Source organism: Berghia stephanieae, chromosome 1, assembly GCF_034508935.2.
Source record: "Berghia stephanieae isolate SIO BIC M18660-M18661 chromosome 1, UCSD_Bste_1.3, whole genome shotgun sequence".
Taxonomy (NCBI): Eukaryota; Metazoa; Mollusca; class Gastropoda; order Nudibranchia; family Aeolidiidae; genus Berghia; species Berghia stephanieae.
The window spans coordinates 138,984,513-139,004,512 of NC_088360.1; the positions used below are offsets into that span (position 1 = coordinate 138,984,513).

At 35.3% G+C, this 20,000-nt stretch overlaps 1 protein-coding gene across 1 annotated transcript in view; it reads left to right on the forward strand.

Annotated features, from left to right (window-relative positions):
• Positions 1-17,205, forward strand: part of LOC144963351 (polypeptide N-acetylgalactosaminyltransferase 2-like) — a 22,971-nt gene extending 5,766 nt beyond the window's left edge. The window contains exons 5-16 of the mRNA XM_078897299.1: positions 180-247; positions 618-683; positions 1,222-1,343; positions 5,883-5,970; positions 6,578-6,659; positions 8,141-8,244; positions 10,487-10,613; positions 11,264-11,356; positions 11,822-11,905; positions 14,525-14,651; positions 15,327-15,443; positions 16,867-17,205. Of these exons, the coding sequence (XP_078753425.1) occupies positions 180-247; positions 618-683; positions 1,222-1,343; positions 5,883-5,970; positions 6,578-6,659; positions 8,141-8,244; positions 10,487-10,613; positions 11,264-11,356; positions 11,822-11,905; positions 14,525-14,651; positions 15,327-15,443; positions 16,867-17,076 (1,288 nt within the window). The 3' untranslated portion in view covers positions 17,077-17,205. The remainder of the gene's footprint in view (positions 1-179; positions 248-617; positions 684-1,221; positions 1,344-5,882; positions 5,971-6,577; positions 6,660-8,140; positions 8,245-10,486; positions 10,614-11,263; positions 11,357-11,821; positions 11,906-14,524; positions 14,652-15,326; positions 15,444-16,866) is intronic.
• Positions 17,206-20,000: the final 2,795 nt, after the last annotated feature.

Consider the following 20,000-nt stretch of genomic DNA (forward strand, 5'->3'; position numbering starts at 1 on the left):
TTGCATCTCTCAGGTTCTAAAATTCATGATAGCGCCTTTTGTACATGGAATTAGGAAAGCAGGAAAATTATGAAAATTTGTAAATCAGACTATTTGAATTAATTGTAAAAGAATCAGGAAAAAAATTTGTATAAATCTTTGAAACAAAAGGCAACAAAGTTTTTCTTTATAATTTTCAGTGTCCTTACGAAGACTGGCGCAGTGACAATTATTGAAATCATTTTAGTGGATGACGGATCTGAAAATGGTAGGCCTATAAGTGTTCTTAATTTTTAATTGTTACCAACAAGTCAATGGTTTAATAGGTATGTGACTCCTCTTGTAGCAAAGTAAAGCAAAAATGAGCATGACCAATGTACAGATTAGTTGTAATAGGAGCATCATCATCATCATCATCATCATTATTATTATTATTATTATTATTATTATTATTATTATTATTATTATTATTGTTATTGTTATTGTTATTATTATTATTATTATTATTATTATTATTATTATTATTATTATTATTGTTATTATCATCATTTTCATTATTCGTATTGTTTTTAATCATCATACAAGAATGGTTACAATTGCAAGCAAAGTTTACTGACATAATCATTTTATCACAACAGAGGAAGATGGCCAACTTCTGTCTCAATTTCCTGGTGTAAAAGTTATCCGTAATGATAAAAAGAGAGGTGAGCTTTTCCTTCTTATGTTCCCAGCAAATTACTCATTTAATGTAGAATGACATCATTGAAAGATAATTTCCATATTTAGCGTCATTTACAGTAATGGAAACCTAAACTATTTGTGGTGATGCCTTCTAAAATAATATATCATACAATATCATAATAACTTTTTATTTTAACTGCACATTACCTTAAAAACATTTTAAAAAAAAATATTAACCCTCTCCTTACCAACTACAGGAAAAAGCGTCACATTTGTTTCGATACAATAAATTATACATTTTTCTTTATCAGATTTTTTTTGGTAAGTTTGTTATGCTACACAAAAATTATGCATAGATGTAAGGTCTCGTTTGTACCTATGTCTACTCAGTTTGAGCGTTAAAAAATTAAGTTTTCCTGAAAATGGTCGGTAAGGGTGGAGTTTTAAAAAAATGATGCTCGATTTGCGTTAATTCCTTTATATAACAAGTACAAAAGCTCTTTCTATTTATTATATTGTATATTCGACGAATAATCAAGATTAGCTTATTTTCAATTCTAGGTCGTGGCTTGGCCCGTATGCAAGGAGTGGCAGCAGCGAGCGGGGAGGTCATTGCATTTTTAGATTGTTTAGCAGAAGTGAATGTGGAGTGGTTGGCCCCGTTAGTTTTGAGACTGACACAGGTAAAGGGTTCGTTTCCTTATTATGAACAAGACAAATAATGCTGTGTAGTGATAAAACTCAGCATTTTGGAGAAACAAAATTTTACATTAGAGTCGAAGAAATATATTCATCATCATTTAATGTAAAAAAAATTAAAATTGAGCTTTTATATAGCGCAATATCCACTAAATGTACTCAAAGCGCTTTACAAGGGGTCCCTGGTCAACAGCAACATTTAACATGTAGGACGGGACATGCCACCTGTTAGGCGATATTACAATTTTTCGGACTAAGACAATGCTGTTAACAGCTAGGTACTCATTTTACACCTGAGAGAAAACGAGTAAAGAGCCTTTTCCAAGGACTCAACTATGCGCCGAGTTGACATTGTTTTTAATCTTTATTTTGTTTATCGTTTATGTTTTTATTTATCTTACATCATAAACATGTATTTCATAACAGTAAAAAAAATAAATCTTATCCTAGTTCCTTAAAGGCAAACTAGGATAATATATCCTTTCAATGCCTTGACCTTATACGGCTATGTGGTCTTGTGGCATGACACTTGCTTTCGGATCGGAAAGTTCTGGGTTCGAGTTTCGCTTGATGCATAGTTGAGTTCTTGGAAAAGGCTCTTTACTCTTTACATTCTCTCACTGTACTCAGGTGTAAAATGATACCTGGCCATCAACAGTGTTGTCTCTGTGTCCGAAAAAAATTGTAGTATCGCCTAACAGGCGTCATGTCTCGATCTCCATGTTACACGTTGCTCTGGTTAGGAACCACTTGTAAAGTGTTTTGAGCATGTTTAGTGGATATTGCATGACATAATATTTAAGCCAAGGTGATAAATTTGTTTTTGTTTATGACTGACAGCGTCAGTAATCATAATATTTGTAGATTAATGATTTCAACTATTTGCTAATCAATTTGTTAAGGTGGTCAGTAGAACTAGTGTTTTTGTTTGTTTCAAATTGAATTCCCTTTCAGTAAATATTAACCATGACATATCCGCAATATGATAGTGAATATATTTGTAAATGATAAATTTTAAATTAAAGTCTAAATGAAAAGTTGCATTGCATCTGGTAAAATAAAATAAAATAAATTAAATAAAAATGAAATTCCCTTTATTCATATAGGGGAAATTCGTCTCTAGGGTCTATTCCAAGGGAAGACTGGAATAACCCAGGCGTTAGCTGCAGTGCAGTGTCGCAAATTGAGCTAGGGCGAGGTGACTTGCTCAAGGCCACACTGTGCAGCGACAGGTGATCGAACTTGATACTATAGGATCTCGAAATAACTTAATAACAAAATGATTAAATACAAACGATAGTAATTTAATGAAACTTGAATGATAATAAAAGGGAAAAGTTTGATCAGAAGTCTTAGCTTGTTGTTGTTATCAGTTCATGATTCGTGAGAGAGCGGAAGACTTCGCTCGCTTCGTCCAAAGCTCCATTCGTCTTTTTCGCTCCCTACATTACCCCCCTCCCAGCTGTATACCACATAGTTTACAGCGCTAGTCTTGATATCGAGGAGGGAGCCTTGACTGTCTACCGGACCTGGTGGTAATTGTAACGTCTCTATTTAGGCGTGTTTTGTCCGATACCGCCTCTTCCAATGTAGCAGGTTTTGTATCTGAACCTGGTCCTAATTGGGGCTTCCTTGTTTGCTGTATTGTTGTTGGAGCGATATGTGCTGCTTTCAGGCGATCTACAGTTACCTTCTCTTTTTTTCCTTTAATGTCTAATACAAAATATTTGTCATTTGTCTCTAAAATTCGATAAGGGCCGTCATAGTGCCGTTGTAAAGGGGAACGGTGAGAGTCAATGCGAACGTAAACGTAACCGGTAGAAGTTAGATTGGTAGGCATGTAAACAGGCTGATTCCCATGAAAGTTGGGCGGAGTTGAAGCCAGTGATTGCATAGCTAATTTGAGTTGCTTCACGAAATCTGAACTAGGCTCTATGTGCGGAGTGTTTTTGGGTTGCAGTATTTCTCCTGGAAGACATAGTGTTGAACCGTAAACCATTTCGGCAGGTGAGCAATCGGCCTCAAGTCTCCAAGAAGAACGAATTCCAAGAAGAACCAATGGGAGTTCTGAGTACCAATTTGGAGAAGTTGTTCTCGCCTTCAATGCACTTTTGAGTTGTCTGTGAAAGCTCTCGACCATCCCGTTTGCTTGTGGGTGGTATGCCGTCGTGTTGTTGGTCTTGATGCCAAGGAACTTCCCAAATTCTGACCAAAGCGTCGAGGTGAATTGTCTACCTCGGTCAGAGGTAATGTCTGTTGGCACACCAAACCGCGATATCCAATGTTGTAGAACAGCTTGTGCGCATGTTGTAGCACGTGCATCTGGTAGTGGAATTGCTTCGGGCCAACGAGTAAAACGGTCTATTATGGTGAAAATGTATGACATGCCTTGACTTGTATACTGGTGACCCCGATGCTGAACATGGCAGAACATAAAAACGAACTTTCTGACCTTTTGCAACAACTCCTTGTCCTCCAATCCTCCCAACAAAGTCAAAGCACGGTTGGGGCAGTCTCACTAAAACTGCCAGAATTCTGGACAAAGTCACCAGACGTTTGGTTTGCAAGAATTGAAGCACAATTTAACACTCGCGGTATCACAGAAGACCAAACAAAATACGACTATTTTGTTAGCACTCTAGATGTAAACACTGCAGAAGAAATGCAGGCAGTACTCACAAACCCTCCACATGAAAATAAATATGAGACGCTTAAAAAAATCACTTATCAAGACATTCGGCAAGTCTCAAGCCCAAAAGGATTTCGAACTGCTTAATCTCAACGGAATGGGTGACAAACGACCAACAGCGCTGCTGAGGAAAATCAACTCATTGAATGATGACCCCCAAACATTGAAACGGGCACTTTTCCTGTCAAACCTCCCTCCTGACATCCAATGCATTTTAGCTAGTCAGAATATCGTTGACGTAGAACTTCTAGCTGAGGCTGCTGACAGGATTTGGGAGACGAAAGCAACCGCAAGACTTGCTGATGGCACTATGGATCTACGAAACACAAACAATGTTGTAGCTTTGTTGACAAGACAAGAATCCAGTGGCGGTTTCACACCTATTGAAAACAATGGACAAACCCACATCGACGCCGCGAGTTTCAAACCCAATCGGGCACAACAGTCACGTGGCAACAGATCATTTGGTCAACAGAGACGGTTTGTGTGTTTTTACCACACTAAGTTTGGATTCAAAGCTCAACGGTGTCAGCCAGGGTGTAGTTTTACTCCTTTGGGAAACGACAAGGCCAGCAGTTAGAAGTGGCGACTGCTGGCACACCAGACACAGCCACGAACACCTTTTCAATCACGCACAGACGATCAGGAATACATTTCCTAATAGATACCGGAGCGGACGTTTCAGTTTTTCCAGCATCTGTCCACGAGAGAAAATGCAACTCCCCCTCCTCACCGTTATTAGCAGCTAACGGTACCTCTATCCGTACATGGGGAAAACAAACCTTCACGCTCCACTTTGGACAAAAAAAAACTTCTTACACATGAGTTCGTTCTGGCAGACGTCACGAGACCTATACTCGGAGCAGATTTTTTTATTCAACATGAACTCCTCATTGACTTAAAAGGTAGACACCTTATGTCACTCGGCAGTGTTTTAGCCTCGCTTCAGCCAACTAGAACCTCCCACTCGGTTTCGGGACTTTCCTTCGCAGAGAAAACCTCATACTCATGCATGTTGTCAGAATTTTCACAATTGCTTACTCCAAGATTCAGATCACGTCGGGGTCACCAGTATAGGATCTCGAAATAACTTAATAACAAAATGATTAAATACAAACGATAGTAATTTAATGAAACTTGAATGATAATAAAAGGGAAAAGTTTGATCAGAAGTCTTAGCTTGTTGTTGTTATCAGTTCATGATTCGTGAGAGAGCGGAAGACTTCGCTCGCTTCGTCCAAAGCTCCATTCGTCTTTTTCACTCCCTACAATACCTTTCAGGTAGGAAGCAGAGACTGTACTGTTGAGCCACGCTGCCCTGTAAAATGCTTGCAAGTCCATGTGTAATATTATACAAAAATCCCCATATAATTTATGCTGAAATAAAAATTAAACTTATTCTTTAGAAATTTGAAATAAAAAAGAACAAAAAATAAAAACAAAACGGGATGTTAATTTCTAAAGTAAAGAAATGGAAATAGTAGGTGAATTTTTATTTACTTGTTAATATACATGTGCGGCTATGTGGTCTTGTGGTATGACACTCGCTTACGGATCGGAAGGTCCTGGGTTCGAGCCTCGCACTCGACGCATAGTTGAGTCCTTGGAAAAGGCTATTTACTCACTTTCTCTCACCGTACTCGAGTGTAAAATGAGTACCTGGCCGTTAACAGCGTTGTCTTTGTCCAAAAAATTGTAATATCGCCTAACAGGCGTCATGTCCCGTCCTACTTGTTAAATGTTGCTGTTGACCAGTGACCCCCTGTAAAGCGCTTTGAGCACATTTAGTGGATATTGCGCTATATAAAGCTCAATTTAAATTTAAATTCCCCAGTTTCCAAGGACTGTAGTGAGTCCAGTCATCGATTCCATTGATCATGTCACATTCGAATACCAGCCATTGCCAGGATTATATAGGGGAGGTAGGTTGAATAGTTTATTTATAGATTACCACCCCCCCCCCCTCCCTTGCATAACCTTAGCAGTTGCACATATTATTATCATGATGTCACACAATGTCTTCAATGATTTGTGTATTATTGTTTATTTAAAAAATATTTCATCATAGCAACAATATTATTATAAAATATGGCAATTCTGGCTGTTCTCTTTATTATAATAGTAATAATGATAATAATAATAATAATAATGATAATAATAATAATAAATAATGAATAATAATAATAATAATAATAATGATAATAATAATAATGATATTAATAATAATAATAATAATAATAATAATAATAATAATAATAATAATAATAATAATAATAATAATGATGATGATGATGATGATGATGATGATGATGATGATGATGATGATTATATTTTAATAATAATGATAAATGACTCTTGTTGAGCGCAGTTTCCTGTTTATGAAATACCTGAAACAAATATTTAAAATCGTGTCACCTCATAATCAATGACCTGTAAAGACTTTTGAAATGCATAACATATATTATAATTCTTTCAGACTTTTGATGTCTCAATTATATTCTTTTCAATTCTATAATTTATCTTCCACAGCGTTTGACTGGAGTCTGCAATATCACTGGGAGGAATTGCCAGCCAGACACCAGTCCTACGAAGACTCCACGGAACCATTTAGGTAATCCATTTCTTTTATGTGTCTGTGCATGACATAATCAGTCGGAAGGTGAAAATTTTGGATTTGCATTTTTATTCATTTACTGAAAGAATATGAAAACCAGAGCATTTTAATCTTTATTTGAAGTAAATCAGGCGATTTTTCATGATGCTATGGTTAGATGTATCGGAGAGGTATCCAGGAATATTCTAAAATTTCATACTTTTTCAACTTGACTGGCTGTAAAAAATATTTAAAAGTGAAATTAATCTTTGATGTTTCCCGCAGATGTACAAAAAGGGTTGATTTAATCATTTATGACCAGAACTCATTTTGGATAAAATTGACCTTCTAACTTGCCAGTATCTCAGTTCAAACCTTTTCACCATCCGACTGATTGTGTCTTTGACTATAACATGTTTAAATGTGTGAAATTTTTGACTTTCTGAAGAAGTGTTGTAGGCTGAGGAAGAATTTTAGTTTTAGCCATCTTTTACTTTTGTAAGTATTCAAATGACAAATTATGGAGCAGGCACTAGTGTAAGATAAAAATCTGAAAAAGTGTGTATGAAACAGTGCTAGGCAAAGCAAGAAAGGAAAATACAAGAACGAAAAAAAAACAAACAAAAAAATCAGCCTTCTTTGATCGGGGATTGAACTTCAGACCTCCTGATTACCAGTCAGCCGTGCTACGATTACATCACAGAGTTCACCCGATAGTTGGGACGAATTAATGCTTATATTCCACAATAAGGTACACATTTTTGCTGTGAATCTCAACTACCATCACAAAACATTAATACTGAGTGCACTACAAAGATTTTGCTTTTGTACTTTCTTCTTCTTCTTCTTTCAAGCTGCTCTATTAATTTTTGTATAGAACTTTCACTACAGTGGTGTCCCAATAGCCCAGTCGATAGAGCACTCTCCACACAAGCAAAGGGACTGATATTGATACTTGATACAGTTTAATATTTTGGTATGGCTCCTCTTCCACCCTGTAAGGAACGTTTATCTGGGTCAGAATGGTATGGTCGAAAGTTCTTAGCAGTAGATTAATGTACGGGTGTTCTCATTTTAAAAATATAATTTACACGATACATGCTGATCCCCTATTGTTTGCAATTTTTTTTGGTCTTGATTATAGAAAAGCTACAATGAAATTGGCGAATAATAATAAAAATGATAATTTACTTATATAGCACTCAACCTCATTTGGATATCATAAGAGTTTTGTGTGAAATAGAAATTTGACTCCTCTCGTTAGAGAATTGATAATTCATTCTCATATAAACTCAACCAGCTTTATCCATGGAAATGCTCCGAGCGAGGATGAGAGACGCATGCGCACAACCAACATGACGTTCTCTCTCTAATAACTTTTCCGCCGGTGACGTCACAGATTATTGGTGACGTCAAATCAAGGGACGCTACTCTTCCACTAATCTTATTCCCTATATCCATACTCTCATGTGTATTTATTTATTTCTAATTTCATCCAGGTCACCAACTTTGAACGGAAATGTGATTGTCGTGAGGAAAGATTTCTTCAATAGTTTAGGAGGATACGATCAAAATCAAGGAGCCAGGGAGACAGAAGACTTGGGTATACTTTATCAACTTTTAATTTCAATTTCAAGTAATTTAAAATCGTTTTGCACCATAGCTATTTAAAAAAAAAGGCTAAGTCTTAAAGTAAATACGTGATATTTGCCAAATTGAAAAAAAATAAAGTTTTTCTGCCAGTGTTCCCAATACTTAAGAATAGCACTTACTGTAAAATCGAAGGGACTGTTATCGTTCCTATGTGCAATATAGGTTTTTGAAAATTCCCCTTTAGGGTCTATCAAGAAAGAAGACCAAGATAACCCATGTTTCAACAGCAGTGCAGTATCATTAAGTGAGCATTAGGGGCTCAGCCCTAATGTCGGCCTTGTCGGCTCAGCCATTCCATCCCACAATCCATTTATCCACTATTATCATATTAGTGTTAGAAACCTCTGATTGTCTCCCTTTTGAGGAGGGAAACCTGCATCGGCGTCTCTTGGAGATTCCTAATGGGATATATATACAGTAAAATTACTTTAAACCGAAAGAAGCTAAACCGAAAAATACCTTAAACCGCAAAGAATTTAATAAATTGTACTAGTTTCTTCATTATCTTTGTACAAATTCTTCTGATGAACCGAAATACTTCTAAGCAGGACTTTCTTTAAACCGAAACAACTGGAGAGCACCTTCCCTCTTTCTCTCTCTATTTTTCTTCAAAAATTTGGGAAGGTGGCCACACATAATAATGCCCGGCAATATTAAACAAAGAGCGAAAGTGTAAGATGAGGGTGAGGGTATGGGTGGGGTTGAGGGCTAGACAAACACTTCAATCACTGCACTTGGGCTTGGCCATCACCACAATCGTGCAGACTGGAAAGGAAGACAACGGGTGACTGGCAGGCGAAAAAGTAAGAAAGAGGGGGAGGTAGGGGTGTATCAGGATGTTCTCGCTCTTGTGTTGATGCTTTGGAACTGACTGGATTTTCAACACGACAATAGGGGGGGGGGGGGGGGTGTAGACAACTTACCATTGACATGCCATTTCATTTCCACTTTGTTTGAATGTGTATGTGAGGGTGTGAAAGGGATGGGGGGGGGGGGGTTCTATGTAATTAGGCCTTTGAACCTAATGGCAATTCAACAAAAGAGGGGTGTGCAGTAGACAGCTTAGCAATGACATGCCTTTTCATTTTCATTTCACTTCACCTCTGAGTAGCTGCGCATCATTCATTATCAATTATCGCACACGAACTTTTGATCTTATTTTAGCTTTACATTTTACTAAAAGATGTTTAAAATAAAGCACTGTACTTATTATACGTTAAAATAATTGAGCAAGACGGGGAGATATGTTAAAAAACACGGTATCCAGACTCAACTTTTTCAACAATTTTGAATGGAAAAACAAAACCCCAAAAATATTTTTTAAATACATCCAAAAAAATAAAATAAAATTTTTAAAAATTAAAAAAATTAAATGGTTACCAAGACGGCATTTATTCAACTTTTTTAAAGGGGAAACAACCCGTGTTGCGATTAAATGAGCAATTAAATAGTACCACCCTTGAAAAACATCGCAAAACGGGAACTCGCTTTTAAACCAAAATGTCTTTAAACCGAAATGGTTTAGAAGGTCCCCAAAATTTCGGTTTAAAGTAATTCTACTGTAAAATATATAATATATATATATATATTATATATATATATATATATATATATATATAATATATATATATATATATATATATATATATATATATATATATAGTTATAAATAATATTATTTATTTTAAAATATATTATACCACAATGTTTGAGACAGTCTACATTAATGTTTCAGGCTGAAGCCTGAAACATTAATGTAGATTGTCTCAAACATTGTGGTAAATATTTTAAATAATAATAATTCGCTCCATTACTGCATGTCGAGCACTTTTCGTACCATATTTGTATCAAACACAATTCAATATTTTATATATATATATATATATAATATATATATATATATATATATATATATATTATATATATATATATATATATATATATATATACTGTGTTTATTATTCCCCTTTGTTTTCCTTTTTCTGCACTCTAAATCTTTTCACTCTTATGTCATTTTGTTCTTTTCTTAGACAACAGAAATGACCTAAAAGTGATGTAAGTACTACTAAACTTCTAAACTAAAATTTACTTTTCATTTTTGGTGAATATTTTACACCAAATGGAATGGCTTTTTCTAAATAAAATTTTTTCGTACCATACTGTGCAATAATTTAATGTGTTATTTATTTCAGAGTTTTCATTGCGTGCATGGATGTGTGGTGGCCAGATAGAAATAGTTCCTTGTAGCCGAGTTGGAATGATACAAGCCAATGGCAGGGATTTAGGAAAGCAAGGAATATCTTACAATAGCTATGTCAGGTAACTGCGATATCCCGTAATATCTATATTGCCATTTGGAGATATATTTTGTTAAATAATTTTTTAAGCACAGCCCTTTGTTGAATGGCTTGTTGAGAAGTTGTCACGGTATTAAGTGTGGCTTATATAAAATAAAGCCATATATTATCATTATTATTATTATTATTATTATTATTATTATTATTATTATTATTATTATTATTATTATTATTATTATTATTATTATTATTATTTTATATTATTATTATTATTATTATTATTATTATTATTATATTATTATTATTATTATTATTATTATTATTATTATTATTATTATTATTATTATTATTATTATATATTATTATTATTATTATTATTATTATTATTATTATTATTATTATTATTATATTTTATTATTATTATTATTATTATTATTATATTATTATTATTATTATTATTATTATTATTATTATTATTATTATTATTATTATTTTGGGTGAAAATCATGCTTCCAAATTTCGTACAGATGTATAAAAATAAAATTCGGATGTCCTTTCAAAACCAAACAGATGTCTTTTGTTTGTCTCATGATAGATCTGTAATTAGAGCTAGATAAATAATGAAAGAAATCCAGTCGTTAAAATGTTAAAATAATATGATATTGAATCCAGGAGTGCAAGGAGAGTGGCTGAGATCTGGCTGGACGAATACAAGAGGTTTTTCTATTCGACAAGACCGACTTCAAGAATGCAATTACTGTCAGAGTGAGTATCTTATAACTTTCCCCACAATTCGTTATGAGTGTTCATGGCATGCTGGTATTTAATGTTTTGTTTCTGGTAATTATGACGTTTGAAATCGTTGAAGTTGAAGGCACTGCAAAAATAGAATTTTAGTTGTTATATGAAAGAGAGGGAGAGCAAGAGAGAGAGAGAGAGAGAGAGAGAGAGAAGAGAGAGAGAGAGAGAGAGAGAAGAGAAGAAGAGAGAGAGAGAGAGAGAGAGAGAGAGAGAGAGGAGAAAAAAGGAAGAGACGAAGAGGAAATAAAAGAGGGAAGAGAGAAGAGAAGACGACATGAGGGAGAAAGAGAGAGACACACACAATGACATGTATTTTTCATAGAACAACATAATAGTTGCAGACAAAAGATTATCTGACTATATGAAAGAATTCATCAGGCAACCTCTGTTTCAACCACTGATAAATCTATTTGAATTTGATTTCCACAGTATCAGCAGTCAAAGAAAACTCAAGGAAAGGTTGAGGTGTAAAAACTTTAAGTGGTTTTTGTCCACAGTCTATCCACAGTTGCAGTAAGTTCTGATTTAATATCGTTTGTAGTACATGATCACATATTACATCAATGAAACAGCTAATATATGTAGTGTGTGTGTTTTGTCTACAGGGAAAACTAGAATATTTTCTCTATGATTGTCAGTTGTTTGTTTTAAAAAAGTCTCCTGCATTTATGACTTGCACTAGTTGAATTGTTTGGACTGAAGCCATTGATATATACAGTCCACTCCGGATAATTGCAACTCGGTTAATTGCAACATTCGGTTAATCACAACTTTTCCCAAGTAACTGAATTAATTCTGTATAAAAGTCACTGATTAAATTGCAACAAACATTGGTTAATCGCAACAAATTTTCGCCCTCAAAAGGGGTAAATTCAAGAAATCAATCAAACAAAATATCATGATTAAATTACCTCATGGAAGAAATCGTCACAAGTTGAAAAATGGAGAGTGAGTGGGATTTATTGTTACAGTAATGTGTCACTACTTTATTAGAGAGACAAAAGAGGGCAGGACTTTGCAGTATGGGTTTGTGATGTCATTTGTCGCATAGATAATATGCGAGGGGGCTGGGCATAGTCTTTACAACAGGTGGACAATGACAGTTGTAAAGAGAGACTGAGCGATATCCTTTGCTTTGGGATTAACAACTGTGCATTGTGACCAATGAGTTCGGTGAGAGCTTTTTGTCTCTCATCACAGCTAATCTCTTTGACTCTTACAAATGTTGAGAACAAAAGAGTGAAAGTGAATCCAATCTGAATAAGACATCGACCTGCATCGAAGCTACTTTTGTTTGACAAAATCTATACAGGGTTGTCATATGGTTTTTAATTCAGTCATCATATTGCTCAATCTGTGGTGGACTAAGAATAATGTTGACAACAACGGGTTGGAGTTTATACCATATTATCTGTGTAAAATGTTGCAATAGTGGACTGGACACTCAACTTCGGTTAATTGCAACTTCGGTTAATCGCAACATTTTCACTGATCCCAAGGTATTGCGATTATCTGGAGTGAACTGTAGTTTATTTTGAACCATGTTGATCAAAAATTGAGCTTTTATATAGCGCAATATCCACTAAACATGCTCAAAGAGCTTTACAAAGGGTCCCTGGCCAACAGCAACATTTTACATGTAGGACTGTGGACATGATAACTGTTAGGTGATATTACACATTTTTTTTTGGACATAGACAACGGTGTTAATGGCCAGGTACTCATTTTACACCTGAGTACAGTGAGAGAATGTGAGTTAGAGCCTTTTCCAAGGACGCAACTATGCACTGAGTGAGGCTTGAACCCAAGACCTTCTGATCTGAAAGAGAGTGTCATACCAATAGACCACACAGCCGCACAACATGACAGAATTTCAGTCCATTACTTCCCTTGGTTATTTTTATCAAAATTTGTGGTAGTAACTATTTATAACTGTCAAAACCAAACCATCCTTTGTTATCCAATCACAGACAGGTTTCTTTATGGAATATAACAGGTTTTTTTTTTATCACAGAGATCAATGTAAGCCTCTTAATCATGTTATAATCTAAAAACCAATCTTTTTTATTCTGCTTACTGTGATTCTATGCGAAATTTGAACAAGATATGTGTGTGACTATTGTGGTGATTATGTAGTTGAATGAGTGAATTTGTGTGATACCAAAAACTTTTGTGGTTATTATGTAGTTGAATGAGTGAATTTGTGTGATACCAAAAACTTTTGTGGTGATTATGTAGTTGAATGAGTGAATTTGTGTGATACCAAAAACTTTTGTGGTGATTATGTAGTTGAATGAGTGAATTTGTGTGATACCAAAAACTTTTGTGGTGATTATGTAGTTGAATGAGTGAATTTGTGTGATACCAAAAACTTTTGTAAAGCGCCTCTGAGCACGATTTGTGGATACCGCACTATATCAAATAATGATAATGATGTTGATTATAACAATACTACAATACAAAGCAGATCAAAAGTTAAGGGCTCAATATTAAAACTGCAAAGTGGAATTATAGCAGGCCTATTTTGTCCTATCATAAACAGGTTTTCTTTCTTTCTTTTAAAAGGACCATTACTGGGTGGGCAGGGAGGTACTTACAGTGTCTTCTATCCCTTTATAGCTGCTTTCCAATTTGCTTTCTATTTCTATCTTTGTCTTCGTATGAGATTACTTGGTTTTGTCCTGACCCTGGCCGGAGTCATTGGCTGGGAGAGAAACAGTCAAATGCATAGTTATAGTTTTGGGAGATGATATTTTTTTCCTTGTAAATCATCTCTCTGTTATGTATTATTATATTAATTTGTTATTTTTAATGTATCATGAAATGTAAGCATTTGCATGTGTTCCTCTTTGTAGGATCTTGTGCTTTTGTCCGACTTATAGGTGATCTCAGATTAAGTACATTGATGATATGCTCTTGGAATCTACATCTGATCCCTATTTGTTCCCAGTTCCCCTTTGTCTTACTTTTTCTTGGGTGCTTTAATTGTAATTCTAGAATTTGACTATCCCATAATCTTCCTTTTTACTGGCGTTGATATAAATGTGTTGCAAGCGCCATAAAACCAATAAAAACAAACAACAAAAGGACATTATGCCATCTGACAATCTCTATTTTTAATTTATTGCTCAGACCTCTCGTCAATGATGAACTGGCCTACGGATACATCAGGCAAGAGAATGAGTGTATCGATGTCGATCCTGGGCAGCTCCCTCTTGTGGCAAAACTACGGGAATGTGATGGGGATAAAAACTCTCAGGTGATTGTCTTTGATTATTGTTATTGTTGGTGTTTTTGTTTTTGTTAAAAAAAAATAAAAAAATATAGAGCTTTTATATAGCGCAATATCCACTAAACGTTCTCAAAGCGCTTTACAAGGGGTCCCTGGCCAACAGCAACACTTAAGTTCTGTTGTTATTGTTGTTGTTCTTATTACTGCTGCTGATGTTGTTGTTGTTGATATTGTTGTTGTGGTTGTTTTTGTTGTTATTATTGTTATTCTTGTTTTTTTTTTTTTTGTTGTTGTTTTTATTGTTGCTGTTGTTGTTGTTATATTGTTGTTTGTTTAGGTTTTTTAGTTGTTTATAATTTTATTCGTTTTTTTTGTGTTACACATTATATTTTGTGTTCGCTTGGTAGTTTATAAATTATCATCGTTTATACGTTTAGGTACTAGATGTGTTTTAGAGGTTTTTTTAACAATGCATCAATACACGTGCTCATATAAAACTTACAAAGCCTTAAAGTTTATTTTAATTAATATTGAAGTAATTGTTTTTTGTTGTGTTTGTTCACTCAATTGTAGTTTATTTATTTATTTATTTATTTATTTATTTATTTATTTATTTATTTATTTATTTATTTATTTTTTTGGCAATTAACTTTATTATGAAATACGAGTTATCAGAAATTCCACAAACATTTTGTTTGACAGGAGTGGTCATGGCGGAAACGAGGTGTGATCGTTTCCAATGGGATGTGTCTCACTGCTGACCTTTTGAATATGCAGGGCTACGTCAGTGTCCAGTTTTGTAAGGACATCGATATTCAGGTAAAATAAAAGAAACTGCAGGAGTTTTAATGTTATATCACATGAATATATTAGGACAGTTTCATAATTAAAAAAAAAAATAAAAAATTTATATAGAGCAATATCCACTAAACATGCTCAAAGCGATTTACAAGGGGTCCCTGACAAACAATAACATTTAACATGTAGGACGGGACATGACACCTGTTAGGCGATATTACAATTTTTTTTCGGACAGAGGCAACGCTGTTAATAGCCAGGTACTCATCTTACACCTGAGTACAATGAGAGAATGTGAGTAAAGAGACTTTTCCAAGGACTCAACTATGCGCCGAGCCAGGCTTGAACCCAAGAGCTTCCAATCCAAAAGCGAGTGTCAACCCTCAAGACCACATAGCCGCACAAAATGATTAATTGGCTCTATAAATACAAATGATCAATAAAAAAACCCATTCTAGGCAGTTGGGGTTTAATTAATAATAAAGTAATCTGGCTGAGTATTTATCAAATAATCAAAAATTGATTGATGACATCAAGGATGGGAATGGAATTAAGTGAACTACATTATATCTGTTTTATAAATATAGGGCAAATAAGAGCAAATCTTTAAAAAAAAAGCTATAAAGTTGAACAAAAGATAAGGATTGAATTTTTAAATGATTCTGATTGGCAAAGTCTGTTACCACCGACTGATTTCCTTTCTCTCTTTTTCTTTCTTTTTTGTTTGTTTTGGCAATCTATCTGACAATCCATAGTGTTGAGTTCGGGTTTTGGCAATCTATCTGACAATCCATAGTGTTGAGTTCGTGTTTTGGCAATCTATCTGACAATCCATAGTGTTGAATTTGTGTTTTGGCAATCTATCTGACAATCCATAGTGTTGAGTTTGTGTTTTGGCAATCTATCTGACAATCCATAGTGTTGAATTTGTGTTTTGGCAATCTATCTGACAATCCATAGTGTTGAGTTTGTGTTTTGGCAATCTATCTGACAATCCATAGTGTTGAATTTGTGTTTTGGCAATCTATCTGACAATCCATAGTGTTGAGTTTGTGCTTTAAGATAATGGCCTTTGGTCCAAAATTAGTTTTTAAAATAGTAGAGTCCTTGAACTTTCTCTTCTCACTCTCTCTCTCTATCTCTCTCTTTAATTCCTCTCTCTTTCTCTCGTCTCTCTCTCTTATCTCTTTCTCTCTCTTTCATCTCACTCTCTCTCTCTCTCTCAGTATCTCTCTCTCTTTATCTCAATCTCACTCTCTCTTTCATCTCGCTCTCGCTCTCTGTCTCTCTTTCTCTCTCTTTATCTTGCTCTCTCTCTCTCTCTCTCTCTCTCTCTCTCTCTCTCTCATACACACACAAACAAACACACACACACACAGAAAAGGGAGTGAGTCAATTTTAATCCAAGCGCCTGTATCTTTCTCATCCATTTCGTTCATGCCAGATCTGGTACCGACACAAAGAGAAGATTGTTCACCAGGACACCAACCTCTGCTTGGACGGCCACAACGGCCACACAGGCCTCATGATTGCAGACTGTATCCAGGATGAGGCCAGTCAGGTGTGGACGGTGGAGAGGGAGGTCAAGGTCAAGGCAAAGGCAGCAAAGGAGGGGGCGGAGGATGAATATGTCTATAGTGTTGGCATGTTGTGATGAAACTATTATAGATAGCATGAAGATGGCATCACTCCGGTCTTTGTTATTGTTTTTTGCCATCCGTGTTTATGAGTAATTCTCACTAAACTGTATTAACCAGACTATAAATGTTCATTGTTACGCAGAGTTTTGTGTCTTGGTCCATTATACTTCTGGATGGCAATGTTGTGAGTTTCTTAGCTAAGCGCATACTATCTATGAAATAAATGTATCCCCTGATTTCCTCCCTTCCCCCAACCCATCTCCATCGCAACAAAACAACCAATATTTTTATAGCCAAACTGGAAAGTCAAAATGAAAAAAAAAATAGATTAAAAAAAAACAAACAAACTAAAAGACGGAAATCAAATGAACCATGATGGGTTTCAGAAATTTTGGCAGACATGGAGAAATCATTAACAAAAATCCTATAAGGTGAACAAATGTTAAGGAATATATTTTTAAAAAAATTTCTTGTTTCAGCATTTCGATTCTATCTGATTTTTTTTCTTTTTAATTTCCCTGTAGAGTTTTTGCCTTAAGATAATGTCTGTTGTTTTTGTGGCTTTTGTCGTAACGGTAATTGGGTTGAAGTGTTATTTTCAGGTCTGATAACCCAAATTATTGTGGGCTCATTGCTGTAATGAAAATTCTCTCATCTCAAACCAATGCAAATTTTCGTCCATTACAGTAATATCAACTCAAGCCTATAATTACATTCAGTTATCAGACCTGCAAATTTGTACACGTCGTTTGAAGCCAATATATTATTGAGTGTTGGTTTTGCCTTTTTGGTGATTTAGGTGAATCTCTGTAAGTAAACAGATGACGTACCAAGCTTCTCATGTTTGGAGGTGAGGCCTATGACAGCAGCTTCTAATGGTGCTCACACTACTATGTTATGACGATCCACCCAATCAGCAACAACTTCTAATGTTGCTCACACTACTATGTTATGACGATCCACCAATCAGCAAATGCTTCTAATGGTGCTCACTATACTATGTAATGACGATCACCAATCAGCAACAGCTTCTAATGGTGCTCACACCTATGTTATGACGATCCACCCAATCAGCAACAGCTTCTAATGGTGCTCACACTACTATGTTATGACGATCGACCGAATCAGCAACAGCTTCTAATGGTGCTCACACCACTATGTTATGACTATCCACCCAATCAGCAGCAGCTTCTAATGGTGCTCACACTACTATGTTATGACGATCCACCCAATCAGCAACAGCTTCTAATGGTGCTCACACTACTATGTTATGACGATCCACCCAATCAGCAACAGCTTCTAATGGTGCTCACACCACTATGTTATGACGATCCACCCAATCAGCAACAGCTTCTAATGGTGCTCACACCACTATGTTATGACGATCCACCCAATCAGCAAATTCTGTACAGCACTCGTGCACCTCAAGCCTTATGACTACATATTTTACACATGCGAGGGAAAGTAAAATGGTTGTGATTGTCTCCCCTTATATTGAAGTAAGTTTTGTTAGGCCAGAGACAAAATGAATTCAGTTTTGCAGCATTTTGACTAAAAAGCTTTTACTTCAGATTGGCCAGAAAATTTTAATATATTTATTGATTAAAATGACCTTCAACTTCGAAATGTATTTTTCCGTAAAAGCGTTGCAGACAACTATAAATTATTATCAATCGTCCATTGAAATAACTTGTGTAGTTTATCGTCTGCCAGGTATAATTGCCAATAATTTAAAATGTATCTGGTGGATGATAACTTACTTATTCCTAAGGGTCGTTAACACAATTCTCCGAACGGACAGCCTTGAGGAGATCTCTTCATACTCCTATTTTCCTTGAGGATATATAAAAAAATAATGAGGGTAAATTCCAATGAAAACAATCAGCATCGGATACTCTACGGAAATAGGTATATGAAGTACTGTGAAGCAGATTGGACTAAGTAAATCATTAGTAGTAGTAGTTGTAGTATCGTTTGGCTACACTTCTATGTTCAAGGTATCAATCCAGGTTCTGAAGTCATCATCACATTTGTTGATGGTTTCAAATCCCCCTTCAAGTTTTGTCTCTGGGCAATCTAGTACGAGGTGGTTTGCATCTTGTGGTGCTTGGTTGCACTTTGGGCATGTTGGTGATTCTTGGAGCCTCCATTTGTGCATGTTGGCAGCTGTTCTTGTATGTTTTGACCGTAGTCTATTTGCAGCTACCCAGTATTTTCTTGGTTGATCCTGTAGACCTGGGAGACTTTTACAGGGATCTTCAATTAGTTCCCCTCCTGTTGGTTTATTCCTTTTCCATTCCTCGCACCAGGCTTCTTGCGTGAGTAAATCATTGAAATGTGCTGAGGAAAACCAGATAATTTCAAAAGTCCCTCAAAATGACTTGATATCATTGTCTTTCTTTAGTTGATCCTCACAAAGATGCTCTTAATGATAGCTTCACTCGGCTATGAATTTATATTTTTCTTTGTATGCTATCCCGTGTGGCATAGTTCACTGTCAGCTTAAGAAATTAAGGTGCAGGCACTGGTGTAAAAGATAAAGAACTGAACAAGTGTGTATGAAAGGTGCCAGACAAAGCAAGAAAGAAAAGTACAAGAAAAAAAAAAAAAATGAGTCGACCTGGGGATCGAACCTCAGACCTTTGTTTTTTTCTTTCTTGCTTTGTCGGGCACCTTTCATACACACTTGTTCAGTTCTTTATCTTTCACTGTCAACTTTGTGTTTTGTTGTTAATTTTTTTCTTTTCCACTGGAATGCCCAAACAATTTCATGGTGAATGATGACAATATTAACGTCAACACAATATATTTTTCTGTTTGAAATCTTGTACCCATTTATGCCTGAAATTCTTATCATACAAAGCTGCCTTTACATATGTCAGTATTATTCATATTACTGTTGATATGATATTTTGATATTAATGATCCGTATGATACT